General features: G+C 37.9%; 1 protein-coding gene across 1 annotated transcript in view; it reads right to left on the reverse strand.

Annotated features, from left to right (window-relative positions):
• LOC138888639 (uncharacterized) overlaps positions 1-15,338 on the reverse strand; it is a 33,185-nt gene extending 17,847 nt beyond the window's left edge. The window contains exon 1 of the mRNA XM_070170539.1: positions 14,877-15,338. Coding sequence (XP_070026640.1) covers positions 14,877-15,338 — 462 coding nt within the window. The remainder of the gene's footprint in view (positions 1-14,876) is intronic.
• Between the last annotated feature and the right edge of the window lie 2,937 nt (positions 15,339-18,275).

The raw sequence follows: 18,275 nt of genomic DNA on the forward strand, positions 1-18,275 counted from the left end.
CACTTGTGGTAATTCATCTTGTTACTCATACCATACCAATCAAGAGAATAAATGAGAAAATCTAAACAAACAGAAATGGCTAAAGAAAAGTTTTGCTACTTCACAAAAGAGAATCACATCTTATATCATATGTGCATAAAGTAGAGTTTCATTATGGTAACCCGTAATTTATTTCAAAAAATATGGATTGAAGAGCCAATTTTTCACTATTTTCATAGCCTTTGGATAATCGAAATGTTGGGTAATTCATCAAGAACATCTTTGCTGTCAAACCTGCCAAGATTTTGAAATTATAATATAACTATTTTACTTCCCTTTGAACTTTTCTTTTGTATTCAAACAAACACGTACAATAAAAATCGTTATTTTTCTTGTGTTTCCTTTATTTTATCTTTCTTAAAACTCAACTGCTCATTGCTCTGTTGGTATTCAAAAGGATATATAAGAAGATATGGCAGTAAAGGGTGAGCGAGTCACTGAGCAATTGCTTGTATGGTAGGAATAAAAAAGGAAAATACACTGATTCGATTACATTTTTTCCCTTTTTTGTGTGACAAAGTTCATTTTTGCTTTCTTGTATACTAATCAAGCAATCAACTATTCAATTCTGAACTGATTGGATCAGAAATTATTTCATTCTAATAGTGAGTTCATATAAATACCTCTTTGAATATGATTATCCCAAGCCCAGAGGAAATATAATCTGTTAACATGCTTCTAGGTTAACATCCTACCGATTGTACTATAGACAATTCCCAGCACAATGCATAGCTAAGTTTTTTTTTCGCGAAGGTTCTTAAGTTGATTTTTCAGTGTCAATAAATCCGAAAGTTGGTTTTAATTAACCACCAAGTTGATAGTTTACGAAGGCAAAAATCAGTTATAAAAATATGAGTCTATGAATTATGGGAATGGCAGAAGAATCCGTCTCAAATATACATAGGCTATCAGCCTCAGAAAAATATGTCAAAGCCCCAAATACCCCAGTTATCGCCAAATAAACTGACAGAAAACAATTGAAATGTCACGACCCTAAACTCAACCCGGTCATGATGGCGCCTCTCATGAAGACAAGGCCAACCGACACATTCTCATTCCAATCTTAAGCAATAAAATAATAAGTATTAAGTCGTAAACATGATAAAATCTCAAAAATAAGCAGTTAATAGTATAGTTTGCGGAAAAATAAATCCAACACAGCCTGATACCGGGGTGTAATTAGTCATGAGCATCTATTAAGGTCCGAATACAACTAAAGTCAAAAATGTACTAAATACAGTCTAATGAAATCGAGAGGGAGAAAAGCAGTGCTGCGAACGCCGGGCAACTACCTTGCTAAACTCCGATGACTCTGCCTCTAAGCAACCAATACCTGCTACCGGGTTCAAAAATACTTGAATCTGCACACAAGGTGCAGGGAGTAAAGTGAGTACTTCCAACTGAGTGAGTAATAAAAATAAATAAAGACTGAGTGATAGGAAATCACGAAGAGTACATCAACATGTTGTATAGAAGCAGTACAAAACCAGTAAGAAAGCAATGAAGCTGTGAAATCTCTTAAGCACCTTAACTCAGTTTAAACTTCTTAAAAATGGTCTTTCAATAGTTAAGCAATTGAATGCAAGCAATTAGAACAGATAAGCGTAGAAGATCCACCCCTCGGGCACAATTACACAATTAAACAGGTACAGGATAGGTAAATAAGAAAGATAAGTACATAAAGGTTCGCCCCTCGGGCACAATATCAACAAATCCGCCCCTCGGGCAATATCTCAAAAAATACCAGCCCCTCGGGCTATATGCCACATTACAATGGGTACCCGCGCTCACTGGGGGTGTGCAGACTCCTGGAGGGGCCCCTTACGGCCCAAGCGCAATATCAAGCCATCTCGTGACATCATAAACAGGCTCTCGGCCTCATATCAATATCAAGTCACCTCGTGGCGCACAATCTCAAGCCCTAGGCTTTATTATCATAATCAGTATATCACTGTTGTGGCGTGCAACCCGACCCAAAAGTATCCTCACAATACAGGCCCTCGGCCTTACTCAGTCAGAATCTCATAAGCCCCTCGAGCATCAGTAAAATATGAAGCTCAACTCAAATATTTTTGAAAATATCAATTAATGTGTTTAAAACAGAATAACACAACTGAGTTTTTAAAATAGTGAAAATATAGCATGACTGAACAACAACAACAACAACAACAACAACATACCCAGTAAAATCCCACTAGTGGGGTCTGGCGAGGGTAGGATGTACACAGACCTTACCCCTACCTCGGAAGGGTAGAGAGGCTATTTTCGGGAGACCCTCGGCTCAACAGGAGATATAATAATTTCAAAAAGACACGAAAGGAGAGATAGGTAACAACAAAAAAGCAAGAGAAGTGATAATAATATCTTAAAATAGACCAAATAGGTGAAAGAGAGTGCAATAATATAATCATATGAAAAATAACAAAATATTGTGAACATAACATATACCGCTAGCAGACCTAGGCATAACTATATCAGACTACCTAGTATAAAGAGGGAACAACTATGAACTACCCCTAGCCTACAACCTTAATGCTCGACCTCCACGCTTTCATACTGAGCATAAGTATGAAATCAAGCTATGAGAAAAATATCATTAACAATCTCCTAAGGGTTCAAACAGTTGGCACGAACCCCAAATATGGCATTTAGCCCAAAGTATAATAATATTAAACAATTAGTTACCCATTATACAGAAAAATAGTCATTCGGGATGAACTAAGTCACAATTCCCAATGGTGCACAGCCCCACGCTCGTTATCTAGCTTGTGTTTCACCTCAATATAGCACGACGTTGTGCAATCCGGGGTTTCATACCCTCAGAACAACATTTAAAATCATTACTCACCTCGAACTAGCCCGAAAAGCTATTCTGCAACACGCTTGCCTCTCGACCCAACTTCCGAGTTCTCTAAATCTACCAAGTTCAGATTTTTATCATCAAATTATGCTAAACGAATGAATTCCAATTGAAAAATATCAATTTTAAGTACAAAGCCCGAAATCAGTCAAAACCCGACCCTCAGGCTCACGTCTCGGAACGGGAAAAATTTTATAACAAAATATTTTTCATCATCTCACGAGTTCGTACATATAAAGAACTCAAAAATCAGAGTTCGTTTGACCCTTCAAATCATCCCTAGAAGGTCTAGTAATCTCAAGCCCTAACTTCACCTTTTTCTACTGATTTTCATGTCTAAATCCATGTAAGATCACATATTTAACTCAAAAATAGGATGAATTCACTTACCTAGTGTTGCTTGGTGAAAATCCCTCCTTGAGCTCTCCAAAATCGTCTAAGCCAAATGAAAGAAATGGGCTAAAACTTGTGTTTAAAACAATCTGCCCAGGCTTCATCGAGTTGCACCTTGCGATGTGCACGTTGTACATCCTATTACCATTTTCTCCTGTTGTACACCTTCTGTTAAAACACCTATAACTCCTTGTGGAAATATCCAAATGACAAACGGTTTGAATATTTAGAAACTAGACTCGAAGATCTTTCATTTGATAGGTTGTACACCGTATACCTATCTATATATTCCGAGATATGAGCTTCTAAAGTCGGCTCCATGCATCAAAAAATTCTGTCGAAACTGCTCCACCAGCCATCTTCAATCGATCATAACATCCTGATAAAATGTCCAAATCATGAATGATTTAACTTTATGGAAATTAGAATGCAAGGGTTACAACTTTTCTGTTTTGCAAATTTTCTGATCCTTATAGATTGCAAGATATGAGCTTCCAAACTTGACTCTTCGCATCAGAAATTTTCTGGTGAACAGCTGAAGCTCAAAAATCTGCAACTTTTCCAAAGCATGAAATAGTCCGTTTAACCACCCGAAACTCACCCGAGGTCACCGGGGCCTCAACCAAACATGCCAATATATCCCATAACATCATTCAAACTTGTTCCAACCTTCGGAACGCTCAAAACAACATCACAACACCAAATTCGCATCGGATTCAAGCCTAAGAATTTCAAAATCTTCTAAATTATGTTTTTATCAAAAACCCAACCAAACCACGTCCGAATGACATGAAAGTTTTCACACATATCCCAAATGACGCAACAAAACTACTGCAACTCTTGGAATTCCATTTCGACCCCTATATCAAAATCTCACCTATCAACCGGAAAACGCCAAAAACTCAATTTCGCCAATTCAGGCCTAAAATCTACTCCGGACCTCCAAAACACACTCCTATCATGCTCCTAAGTCCCAAATCACCTAATGGAGCTAATCAAATCATAAAAATTCTAATTTGAGATCATAGTTTAACAAGTCAAATCTTGGTTAAACCTTTCAAATTTCAAGCTTCAAACTAAGAACTGTTCTTCCAAATTCATTATGATCACCCTGAAAACCAAAACCAACGATTTACATAAGTCATAATACACTAAACGGGGCAAATCATGCTCGAGAAATGGCGAGCAAAGTGCAAAAACTCAAAACGACCGATCGGGTCATTACATCCTCCCCTACTTAAACATACGTTCGTCCTCGAACGTGCCCAAAGTTGTTCCAAAAGCCAACCAATCGCCGAATAACCTTACCACGCATATACCCGGGGGTGATCCCATGTCACCCTATCTCATATAGGTCCAATAACACATTGTAACTGAAATTTCACAATCCAATCTAGCCCATAAACCATAGAATCGCATTTCCACTTTTGAAATCATCAATACGATCAGAATCTCACATTTATACTGTGAATAAGTCCGAACAAGTTGTAACAAACCATATCTATAACCTCAGGTGCAATTACATGATATACCACATAACTCAAACACTGATAGCGATAACTTCTAATCATATCAGTTGCACACAACAACGGAATATCGATAGAAAACCTCTTATCAACTAAAGTCTCATTCCGTCACTTTCATATACTGCCAATGATAAATGAAACACGCAATAAGCCATAACCATTTCTCATATCAACCATTCATGAAGCCACTTCTCCGTTGGCAAAAACCATAGCAAATTTTTGAGCCAAAACTCAACATTATCCTTCCAACATGCTGAAATCGAATCAGTTTGTACTCATTTCAGATCCCGACGAACTCATCTAATCCAACACCACTACTCTGGTGACATGACACATCAATACAATCTAAAGCCACAACTCGTGCAATCCGTGCACCAATAAATAACAATCTGAATGTACTCCAATCATGAAGACGACTCGAACGAAAGGGTTGTACCACCAACTCACTAGTACCACCACAAAAAAATGCTGAGAACTCATCACACGTCGTAGAAACAGAATCGCGAATCTAATCTGAAGGGTCATACTCCACATAACTTCTCTGCAATGCACGATCCTATCCAAACACTGGTCCACATGAAACACCTCAAGTCACTATGCTCGAAATTGACAACCACATGCAATTTGATGTCTGGAACCAAAGCAAATCATCATACCCACGGTGAAGCAAATAACATACATCACACAAACTCGAAAGGACATAACTGATACGTCATTCACCGAGCAACACCCAATAGAACCGCAATAGAACCGTACTATATGTGCCTATAACCAACAAATCATAACGCCTCGCAACACATAAAGGTAACTCATAGATCTCCCAAGATTACTGATAAGCTCAATAACAATCGAATCAACACATCCCTCAACATTACAACTCGGAGACAACCAAGCTGACTCATGTTAGAACACACATACACATTGGCCTGCCCACGAACCCCTTATCAAGGAAACCCTGAAGCTGATCCTTCAACTCCTTTAACTCTGCTAGTGCCATACGATACGATGCTCGGAACCAAATCAATACCAAAATCAACAACCCGGTCCGGCGACATGCCCGGCAGCAGGAAACACATCCGGAAGAATCCCTCATCACTAAAACTGAATCAATGGTAGGAGTCTCTACACTAACATCCATCCTGAAAACCCAAGTAAGAAAAATAGTCCTTCCTAGCCATCCACTGAATCTTCGAAATATAAAACCACCATACTAGACCATAATCCGTCGAACTTCGCCACTCAGTCCGTGGCATTCTCGGCATAGCCAATATCGTCGCCTTAGCGCAATAGTCTTGAATAATACGACACGGAGACAACCAGTCTATACCCAATCTTCCTCAAATCCTAACTTACCAAGCAGCAAAAGATCCACGCGGGTCTCCAAACCCCGATAGTCACTACATAGTGCCAATACACGCGACCCACAACCGCAACATAACCTATTTATGAGAACTCCCAGTCTCCAACTCCATATAGCACACGAAAAGCCATATCCAATCCCATCTATCCGAGTTCCTCTGATTTCACCTTCAACTTGATACTCCTTCTTGCTATAGCATCACAATTCCTCAACCCAGACTCACCACATGAGACCCAAGCATAATACCATACAGTCTAAGGCCTACAACCCGTTGAATACTCTTTTAAATGTTCCCAAAAGCACCACATTCAAAATACCTACCCTGAAAAGACTTCCTGCGAATCTGAAGCTATTACCTTCCTAATACTGATGTATAGAATCCCATAATTGATATAGAAATGACACAAGTCTTGACACCCTCCAACGCAAACCTCAATTCCTAGCCAAATCATACACTTGAAAATTTTCTAATTATTACATATACGATTGAACACATTAGAACCATTCTCGAGAGTCATTCACTTTACTCAAACTGCAATTATCCTGATCAAACGGACCGAACAATCCTCATTAGCACTCCGACACCGCAGAATGTAACCTCATTCCAAAACAACCAAGAAACTTCATGCTCTATGCACCAAACATCCTTTACCAACAACAACTCAAGACATTCCGTGATTCTGACACACCTATGAAGCATACTATAACCTTTGTCAAGAATTTTCCTTTACTCGAGCCATCCTCGGTCTCAATCTCCGTAGGCTATAACTGATTCACCCGTACACCTCAACTGGAACCAATATAGCACATAACCATGCAGTCAACTAATCAATAGCAGACTCCCCCACTTGGCTCGAAGCCATAGATCAAAACACACACAATAACTCATAATGCTTATATTCTACTACTGTCATAATACCATAGTGAGATTAAACTAGATCCTTCATAAACTTGTGAAACACCGACCATCTAGTACTTTAAATCTTCTTTAAATCTTGCATCCACCCTCATAATAGTTAAATCCACTCTCTTGAGCAACCCAAAATTTAAATTTCAACACGTATATTTCACTTGTAAATGAGATCTCCTCACAGACAACATAAGGATCACACAACTTCAGAACACTTCGCATAAGATAACCCACCTGTTTTTCCTCAAACTAACATTTCTGTATACCTTCCACCGTCATAAACATTATGCAGTCGTTTGATCTTCCTGAGTCTGAACTCATGCCGCAACATGAAATTTACTTCACTCCCAACTAGGAAACATGAAAAGGTTCTTCACACACCCATAACTCGGGGCTATACCTCGAATCAAGATAGAAATCAAGCACCTAATAGTTCTTCTATCCTCCAGCAGACCCTTCTCGTCGCTTTTAAATCATATGAATACATCTCGTAGTCACATCACATTCATCACATAACTATCCAGCCAACACTTCTACTAATAGGGGCACCACCGAATATATAAGTTCAAAAACACGGCTCACATAATCAACACCTCGGTACTCAAGATATAAGTAAAAATCCGGCCTCAAGTCCTCTAGGCTGGCTCAACGTCAAACACGCAGAGATCACATCTCGCCCCTAGATCAGGGAATCACAAGCCAACGATGCACATCTGATACTGAGCGCTCATGCGCGCATACGAACACGTGGAAGGAATTTCAAGAGTTACTTTTCAAGCTGGATCAAGGACGCACAATAAGAATTCAAGAATGTAAAGTTTTTCCTAAAGGTTCTGCAGCCTCTCGAGGATAAATATAGACGTCCCTCTACCGATCCGCAAGACTCTACTAAACTTGCTCATGGCTCGTGAGACTTATGTAACCTAGGCTCTAATACCAACTTGTCACGACCTTAAACCCAACCTGATCGTGATGGCGTCTCTCCTGAAGACAAGGCCAACCAACACATTATCATTCCAATCTTAAGCAATAAAATAATAAGTATTAAGTCGTAAACATGATAAAATCCCAAAAACAAGCAGTTAACAATATAATTTGCGGAAAAACAAACCCAACACAGACCGATACCGGGGTGTCACTAGTCATGAGTATCTACTAAGGTCCGAATACAACTAGAGTCAAAAATGTACTAAATATAGTCTAATGAAATTTAGAGGGAGAAAAGCAGTGCTGCGAATGTCGGGTAGCTACCTTGCTAAACTCCGATGACTCTGCCTCTGAGCAACCAATACCCGCTACCGGGTTCAGAAATACCTGAATCTGCACACAAGGTGCAGGAAGTAAAGTGAGTACTTCCAACTCAGTGAGTAATAAAAATAAATGAAGACTAAGTGATAGGAAATCACGAAGAGTATAACAACATGTTGTATAGAAGCAGTACAAAACCAGTAAGAAAGCAATGAAGTTGTGAAATCTCTTAAGCACCTTAGCTCAGTTTAAACTTCTTCAAAAATGGCCTTTCAACAGTTAAGCAATTGAATGCAAGCAATTAGAAAAGATAAGCATAGAAGATCCGCCCCTCGGGCACAATTACACAATTAAACAGGTACATGATAGGTAAATAAGAAAGATAAGTACATAAAGGTTCGCCCCTCGGGCACAATGTCAACAAATCCACCCCTCGGGCAATATCTCAAAACAATACCAGTCCCTCGGGCTATATCTCACAGCACAATAGGTACCCGCGCTCACTGGGGGTGTGCAGACTCCTAGAGGGGCCTCTTACAGCCCAAGCGCAATATCAAGCCATCTCATGGCATCATAAACAGGCTTTCGGCCTCATATCAATATCAAGCCGCCTTATGGCGCACAATCTCAGGCCCTCGACCTCATTATCATAATCAGTATATCACTACTGCAGAGGGCAGCCCGACCCAAAAGAGTATCCTCACAACAGAGGCCCTCGGCTTTACTCAGTCAGAATCTCATAAGCTCCTCGGGCATCAGTAAATAATGAAGCTCAGCTCAAATATCTTTGAAAATATCAATTAATGTGTTTAAAACAGAATAACATAGATGAGTTTTTAAAATAGTGAAAATATAACATGATTGAACATAAGTATGAAATCAAACTGTGAGAAAAATATCATTAACAATCCCCTAAGGGTTCAAACAGTTGGCACGAAGCCCAAATATGGCATTTAGCCCAAAGTATAATAATATTAAGGAATTTTTACCTCCTGTAGCAAAGGTTAACACCTTATTTATTTTAAATAAATACTATTTAAAAAAATTATATTCTATAGATACCTTTTAATATTTATAGCAAAATATCTAATTTTGGTTACCTCCTACCCCTAAGCCACTAAATACGCTATTCAGTTACACTATTTTCTTTCTCTCTCTACTTTGATACATGCCATTATCTTCCCTCATCCTATTAAAATTTCCGCTCTCCTCCTTCTAACGGCATCTTCTCTTGGATTCACTCTAATCAATGCTTCAAAATCCAACGACCCAATTCCTACACCATGGCCAAAACAATTCCACTCGATTCTCTTCATGAATAACACCAAAGGAAATCTTCAGGTTGTTGATTTGTGGTACGATTATCTCAATGGCAGGAACTTCAACATTATCCAAAACCAATTGGGAAAGCTTCTTTACGATTTGGAATGGGATAATGCCACTTCTTATTACTACACTTTGGACGCTAACAAGGAATGTAGGGTTATGCATTTTCCAGTGGGAATTCTTCGGCCTAATTGGCTACAAGGCAGAAATTAGGGTTTGTTCTTGAACAAAGACGACGGAGTTTGGGGCTGAGCAACTTGATTTTCTATTAATATATTTCAATGTATTCTTAACGTATCACGCTGTATTTTCATATATTTCATTGTATTCATTGTCTCTTTTTTTCATTGTAATTCAATGTATCCCGCTGTATTTCATGTAGTTCATTGTATTCACTGTCTTTTTTTAATTGCATTTCAATGTATCCCGCTGTATTCTATGTATTTCATTGTATTCACTGTCTCGCTATATGCCATATGAATGTATTCATATGTTTTTTAATTAATATAATTTATGTATTCATATGTATTATGTAATTTCTCTGAAGATTGCTATTTTTGGGGGTATTTTTCGGTTGAGAATCTTTTTTATAACCGGAAATACAAATTTTGTGTGTTATAATCGAGTTTGTTGAGTTATATTAGGAGTCTATTATGTTAATTGATACACTTTCCGTTTAAAAATAATGTAATCCCATGTTTCACGCCATGAATACAGTCGAATACACTCGAATACAATAACTGATTAGCTGGACTTCCCTGATTCACGCCTATTTTTGCTATTGTATTCATGAATACAATAGCTTAAATACATCTAATACATCTTATAACAACAGAAAACATATCTACAATCCGTAATATAGCAAATGGTATCTATAAATAGCTAATTACCACTAAAAGATAGTGTTTTATGAAAATTTCTCTAATATCAAACAATTAGCTGCCCATTGTACGTTACGAATTCAGATTAGCTACTGCCAAAGAGGCCAGGAACGAGCTTCCGCTTTATCTAAAGAAAAAACCTCTTCCTTTCTCTCTTCCTGATCAGCGGATTCAGAGTGATCAGGTGAAGCCCCCCTTCTCGTTGGACGTGACAGTCAGTTACAGTGGGTAAACTAACGAAGGGAAGAATTTGATTTAATCACCTCAATATAGCACGACATTATGCAATCCGGGGTTTCATACCCTCAGAATAACATTTAAAATCATTACTCACCTCGAACTAGCCCGAAAAGCTATTCTGCAACACGCTTGCCTCTCGACCCAACTTCCGAGTGCTCCAAATCTACCAAGTTCAGATTTTTATCATCAAATTATTCTAAACGAATGAATTCCAATTGAAAAATATCGATTTTAAGCACAAAACCCGAAATCAGTCAAAACCCGACCGCCCGGGCCCGCATCCCGGAACTGGACAAACTTTATACCAAAATATTCTTCATCATATCACGAGCCCGTACATATAAAGAACTCGAAAATCAGAGTTCATTTGACCCCTCAAATCATCCCTAGAAAGTCTCATAATCTCAAGCCCTAACTTCACCTTTTTCTACTGATTTTCATGCCTAAATCCATGTAAGATCACATATTTAACTCAAAAATAGGAAGAAATCACTTACCTAGTGTTGCTTGGTGAAAATCCTTCCTTGAGCTCTCCAAAATCGTCCAAGTCAAATGAAAGAAATGAAAGAAAACTCGTGTTTAAAACAATCTGCCCAGGCTTCATCGAGTTGTACTTTACGCTGTGCAGGTTGTACATCCTATTACCATTTTTCTCTGTTGTACACCTTCTGTTAAAACGCCCATAACTCCTTGTGAAATATCCAAATGACAAACGGTTTGAAGATTTAGAAACTAGACTTAAAGATCTTTCATTTGAAAGGTTGTACACCATATAACTTCCTATATATTCCGAGATATGAGCTTCTAAAGTCGGCTCCATGCATCAGAAAATTCTATCGAAACTGCTCCACCAGCCTTCTTCAATCGATCATAACATTTTGATAAAATGTCCAAATCATGAATGGTTTAACTTTATGGAAACTAGAATGCAAGAGCTACAACTTTTATGTTTTGCAAATTTTCTGATTCCTTATAGATTGCAAGATATGAGCTTCCAAACTCGACTCCTCGCATCAGAAATTTTCTGGTGAACAGCAGAGCCTAAAAAATGTGCAACTTTTCCAAAGCATGAAATAGTCCGTTTTGTCACACCTCCTTTTTCCGCCCCCGCGAGGGTACAAGGAGTTTTTTCCAATTAAAGGACAGTCGAAACGGGATTTGTTTATTTATTTCAGAGTCGCCACTTGGGAGATTTAGGGTGTCCCAAGTCACCAGTTTAATCCCGAATCGAGGAAAAGAATGACTCCATATTACAGTCCGCGAACCAGAAATCCGGATAAGGAATTCTGTTAACCCGGGAGAAGGTGTTAGGCATTCCCGAGTTCCGTGGTTCTAGCACGGTCGCTCAACTGTTATATTTGGCTTGATTATCTGATTTTATACAAATATGGACTCATGTGCAAGTTTTATCTTTTTACCGCTTTCATTATTATATTTTTTAAAGAATGTGAACATCGTTAAAAAAAACATGTCTTTGGATTGGGTCACATAAAATGCATCCACGATCCGGAACGTATTTTTATTCAATGTTTTGGGATTTGGATTTGGGTCGCATAAATACATACCCGTGTTTAAGAATGTATTATTATTATATCGCGCCTAAAGCAATTAGCGATTTATTACTTTGGGGTAGGGCCGTGAAATTTGCTAAAACGACTCCTCCTTAATTCTAAGCAATTAAATGTACATTTATTGAGGGCCCCGCAATCTATACATTTTATTAAGCGAGGCTCATCTCATTTATTTTCCTAAATGAATAAATCTTAAAGCGACTACATTTTGCTATTTAAAATTAGTCTCTAAAATGAATAAAGAAAATCCTAATTAATTAGATTTTTTATTATTATTATTTAAGAAAACATGACACGCTAATTGCTTGATTCATACAAATATTGATGAAAAAGGGATTTTATTTTTAATTTCGAAAATTATAAATTAAATAAAAATTCAACAACTAATATTCAAAATAAACAAATATAGCTAGATTAAAACTTAGCATTGTTATTTTTTTTAAAAAAAATATTATTGAGATTAATTATTCACAATCATTTGAAACTAAATTTAACCAAAATTACTAAAGCTTATTAGAAAGTTTATTAGACTTAAACGTTCTTCTAATCTTGCTTAAGCTCAAGTCATGCCTTAATGCCTAATTTACGATGTTTAATTTAAATTCGTGTCTTAGCTAAATTTAGCTACTTGTTCATGATCAACCTATAATCTTGAAGCCTTCATAACTAGTGAATTAACCTATTTTGCCGAACTGATTTATTACAGAATAACTTATGATATTATTTTCTTATTCCAGTTATTATTTAGTAATTCATGAAATAGCTTAAATACAGTCAACAAAAGGAACAAATAAATAAAAAACGAAATTAAAACTTCAAATTTTCATTCTTCATATGTATTCACGCTTCATATTTCGGATTACAATAAACAGCTTTTCAGTTGTGTACCTGATATTGGAAGCAAAAGAAAATGAATATGAGAATCAGCAACAGCAGTAAAATCAGTACAACACAGCAACAATAGCCCAGCAACAATAACAACCCAGTAACAGACCGGTGGAGTAGTAATCCAAAAAAAACAAAAGCTTCAGCTTTTATGAAACAACAATCAATTCTGATTTCAAACAACAAAAGAAAACAGAATTTTTTTTTAGTTTTTTTTTATTTGAAAACTTAAATATTTTTCGGAATTTTCTATCTCTTAAATGTTCAGCCCTTTTCTCTCTCTTATTTTCAGATTTGTTTCTCTCTCCCGTTTTTTTTTTTTTTGTCCGTGTATTTCTTTTTCTTCTTATGTTCAAGACTTCACATATATATATCCCATCCCATAAATCAATTCAAATCAATCCCTTTCTCTACCAAACCCATTATCTTCCCACTCATCCCCATTACATTAAATAAATATATCACACCACCCCATTATATTTTGTCCCCCATGCTTTATTTAAAATAATGCAAGATTCCCCTTTAATTTAAATCTTGTCCCCCCTTTATATTAAATAATCATATCACAACCCACCCCATTTCATTTTGTCCCCCATGCTTCAAATAAACAATTTCAAAATGTACAATTCCTAAACTACCCCTTCCAACCTTACTGAAATTACCAAACTACCCCTGATCGTATTACAAATTTACCAAACTACCCATCAGCTATAACACATCATTTAATCAAACATAACCAAAATATAGTCAATATGATCAATTTCTAACAATGTTCAAACAACAATATGAACATGGATGAACATCATAACAACAATATCACATGAACATGATTTTAACAACATTTCAACAACAAATCATATGAACATAAATTGAACAACCAAGAACAACCAAAATTTGATTGAACAATATTTTTGGCAACAACAAACCTATTTTTCGGATTTAAACAACAACAACAAACAAAGTATGAAGATTTCTAAATTCAATCATATTGAACTTAAAATCAACTCTAACAACACTACAACAAACAATTCTTATATTAAACTTTAAACAAGATTATGAGAACAATTCAAGCAATAATCATAAATGGTAAACAAGAAATCAAACTATCCAAAAATTCGGATTCAAGATCCTTCAAACAAAGTATGAACATGAATGAATCTATTTTAAGACAACAAACATGACGGATTAAACGATTAAAACAATATATTCCTTTAATACAACTAAATTCTTTAAACAAATAACAAGATCGACGAAGAAACAATTATGAACTTAAACTTGAACTTAACAATATTAACAATTTCTAACAATACATAAACACATGAAACAAATTGAAGAAATAGTTAATTAAATTTCAATTTGAATCTAACAAACATCAAACTAACAAATATTCATTTAAACAATAATACAAACATGAAATGAATATGAAAACAACTAATTAAACTTCTATTTAAAAATCTGAAAATTAATTTAACAAATAACACATGAACATGAACTAAAAATTAATTCAAACGATAAACAAAACAAACATTGAATCATTTATCGATTTTGAATCCGAAAAACAACGAACAACAAAAAAAATATGGACGAAATTTGAAAACATAAACCAACTAACCGATTCGAAACAACGACGAATAAACGAAGAAGATGGAGAGGAAGGAGCAGCAGTCCGCAGCTGGCCATGGCAGCATCAAAGCTTGCTCGTCCATGGCGGAAACGTGAGCAGCAACAGTTGGGGTGCGTTTGGGAGGGTTTTCGCGAAGAATATGAAGTGACGATGCAGCCACAGCTGAGTGAACAGTAGAAGCCATGGCTAGACGCGAGAAGGAAGGCAGCAGCGATGGAATAGCAGCAACACAGTAACAAAAACGTGAACAGCAGTGCTGGTCATGGCGAAGAGGCAGCAGCGCACGTCGAGCAGCAGAAATGGTTGCGTCAATGGCGGACACGGGCAGCAGCTGCGACGAAGAAGCAGCAACGTGGTCTTCTTGGTTGACGACAAAACAGTGGCGACGGAGTGGCTTCGAACCAACTGCTCGACGTGCAGCAGCAGCAGAAGAAGCAGACGATGCAACAGAAACGACAATGGAGGAATCGAACATGGATGGTCGTTCATGTTGGTGAAGCCGCGGATTGTGTGTGTGCTACGTCGTCGTGGTTGTGTGTGAGTGTGTGTTGTCGACGTGGTTGTGTGTGTGGTGTGGGGAGGAACAGCCATGGCTGCTTGAGGTTGGGGGTTGGAGGTTGGAGAAGATGAAGCAAAGGGAGGGGAGGGGCGGATGTGTTTCTTAGGTTTTTTAGGGTTTTTGGTTTTTTCTTTTGTTTTGTTTTGTAAAAAATGAAAAATGAAAATGAAGAGGGGGAGTTGGGTTATGGACTGGGTCGACCCAGTTCGCAATGGACTGGGTCGTAGGGAAGATTGGGCCATTTTTTGGGCCTATGTCTTGAAATTGAAGAAGAGGCCTAATTCCGACTTTCTTTATATTTTCGCTCTCTTTTCTTCTTTTATTTTTTCTAAAACTAAATTATAAAAATACTTAAACTATTATTAAGAACTAAATTAAGTTATAAAAGCGCAAATTAACTCCCAATAACAATTAACGCACAATTAAGTATTAATTAAGCATAAAATTGTATATTTGGACATTAAATGCTAAAAATGCAAACGATGCCTATTTTTGTAATTTTTAATTTTTGTAAAACAATTTTAATTACTAACAATTGTAGAATTAAATACTACATGCAAAATGCGACATATTTTTGTATTTTTTATTAATTTAGCGAATAAACACGCACAGACAAATACAAATAATTCTTCAAAATATCACAAAATATCACAAAATTATACACCAAAGAAAAAATCATTTTATTTTTGAATTTTTTGGGAGTAATTCTCATATAGGGCAAAAATCACGTGCTTACAGCTGCCCCTCTTTGCCCGAAGACACGAAGGGTTTTCGTGCAAAGATAAAGCGAGCGATTTTTTGCCCATTCGAGTACTCCGTTGAAGCATTTTTTGAAAAAGATTTGACCGAACCTTTGCTTCAAAGGTTTCCTACATATCCTGGGCTAAACAGGAATCAGGTCAATGTAGTTCGGAAAACTTTGGTAGCTGGGACTACCGTTGGACTGCACTGTTACTGTTGTTGCATGCTATTACTACTGCTTACCGATATCCTTGTTACACCGTGCTTAAAAGAAAACAAGAAGCTAGGCTAGACTAAAATTTGTTCTTGTTGCCTTGCTTTCTTGTCGGCTTGTGTTTCCTCCGGTGCTTTTCTTCCGATGCTTTTCTTCCTTTTGACACATGGACTTGAGTTTATGCTGGGACCTCTTGTTGCAACCTTCTGCTTCCCGGTGCTGGGGATTTTATTGTTTACTGCTGGGGATTCTTGTTGTAACCTTCCGCCTTCTGGTGGGGTTACTGATTCCAAACTCTGTAATACAAGACTAAAAAGTTGCTTCAATGCAAAATTATGAAATGTATGCCCGCATTATACTGGTAGGCGACCTAGAGCTGAAAGTATTCCCGCATTTTACTGGTGGGCGACCTAGAACATGATGTATTCCCGCATTATACTGGTGGGCAACTTAGAACTTAAAAGTATTCCCGCATTCTACTGGTGGGCGACCTAGAACTGAAATGTATTCCCGCATTTTACTGGTGGGCGACCTAGAACAGAAAGTATTCCCGCATTTTACTGGTGGGCGACCTAGAACAGAAAGTATTCCCGCATTTTACTGGTGGGCGACCTAGAACTGAAATGTATTCCCGCATTTTACTGGTGGGCGACCTAGAACAGAAAGTATTCCCGCATTATACTGGTGGGCGACCTAGAACTTAAAAGTATTCCCGCATTTTACTGGTGGGCGACCTAGAACTGAAATGTATTCCCGCATTTTACTGGTGGGCGACCTAGAACAGAAAGTATTCCCGCATTATACTGGTGGGCGACCTAGAACTTAAAAGTATTCCCGCATTCTACTGGTGGGCGACCTAGAACTGAAATGTATTCCCGCATTTTACTGGTGGGCGACCTAGAACAGAAAGTATTCCCGCATTTTACTGGTGGGCGACCTAGAACTGAAATGTATTCCCGCATTTTACTGGTGGGCGACCTAGAACTGAAATGTATTCCCGCATTTTACTGGTGGGCGACCTAGAACTGAAATGTATTCCCGCATTCTACTGGTGGGCGACCTAGAACTTAAATGTATTCCCGCATTATACTGGTGGGCGACCTAGAACATGAAATGAAAACATAAATGCATACCCGCATTATACTGGTGGGTGACCTAGAACTTAAATGTATTCCCGCATTATACTGGTGGGCGACCTAGAACTTAAATGTATTCCCGCATTTTACTGGTGGGCGACCTAGAACTGAAATGTATTCCCGCATTCTACTGGTGGGCGACCTAGAACTGAAATGTATTCCCGCATTTTACTGGTGGGCGACCTAGAACTGAAATGTATTCCCGCATTTTACTGGTGGGCGACCTAGAACTGAAATGTATTCCCGCATTCTACTGGTGGGCGACCTAGAACTGAAATGTATTCCCGCATCTTACTGGTGGGCGACCTAGAACAGAAAGTATTCCCGCATTTTACTGGTGGGCGACCTAGAACTGAAATGTATTCCCGCATTTTACTGGTGGGCGACCTAGAACAGAAAGTATTCCCGCATTATACTGGTGGGCAACCTAGAACTTAAAAGTATTCCCGCATTCTACTGGTGGGCGACCTAGAACTGAAATGTATTCCCGCATTTTACTGGTGGGCGACCTAGAACAGAAAGTATTCCCGCATTTTACTGGTGGGCGACCTAGAACTGAAATGTATTCCCGCATTCTACTGGTGGGCGACCTAGAACTTAAAGTATTCCCGCATTTTACTGGTGGGCGACCTAGAACTGAAATGTATTCCCGCATTCTACTGGTGGGCGACCTAGAACTGAAATGTATTCCCGCATTTTACTGGTGGGCGACCTAGAACATAAATGTATTCCCGCATTTTACTGGTGGGCGACCTAGAACAT

This window comes from Nicotiana sylvestris, chromosome 3 (genome assembly GCF_000393655.2).
Source record: "Nicotiana sylvestris chromosome 3, ASM39365v2, whole genome shotgun sequence".
NCBI lineage: Eukaryota > Viridiplantae > Streptophyta > Magnoliopsida > Solanales > Solanaceae > Nicotiana > Nicotiana sylvestris.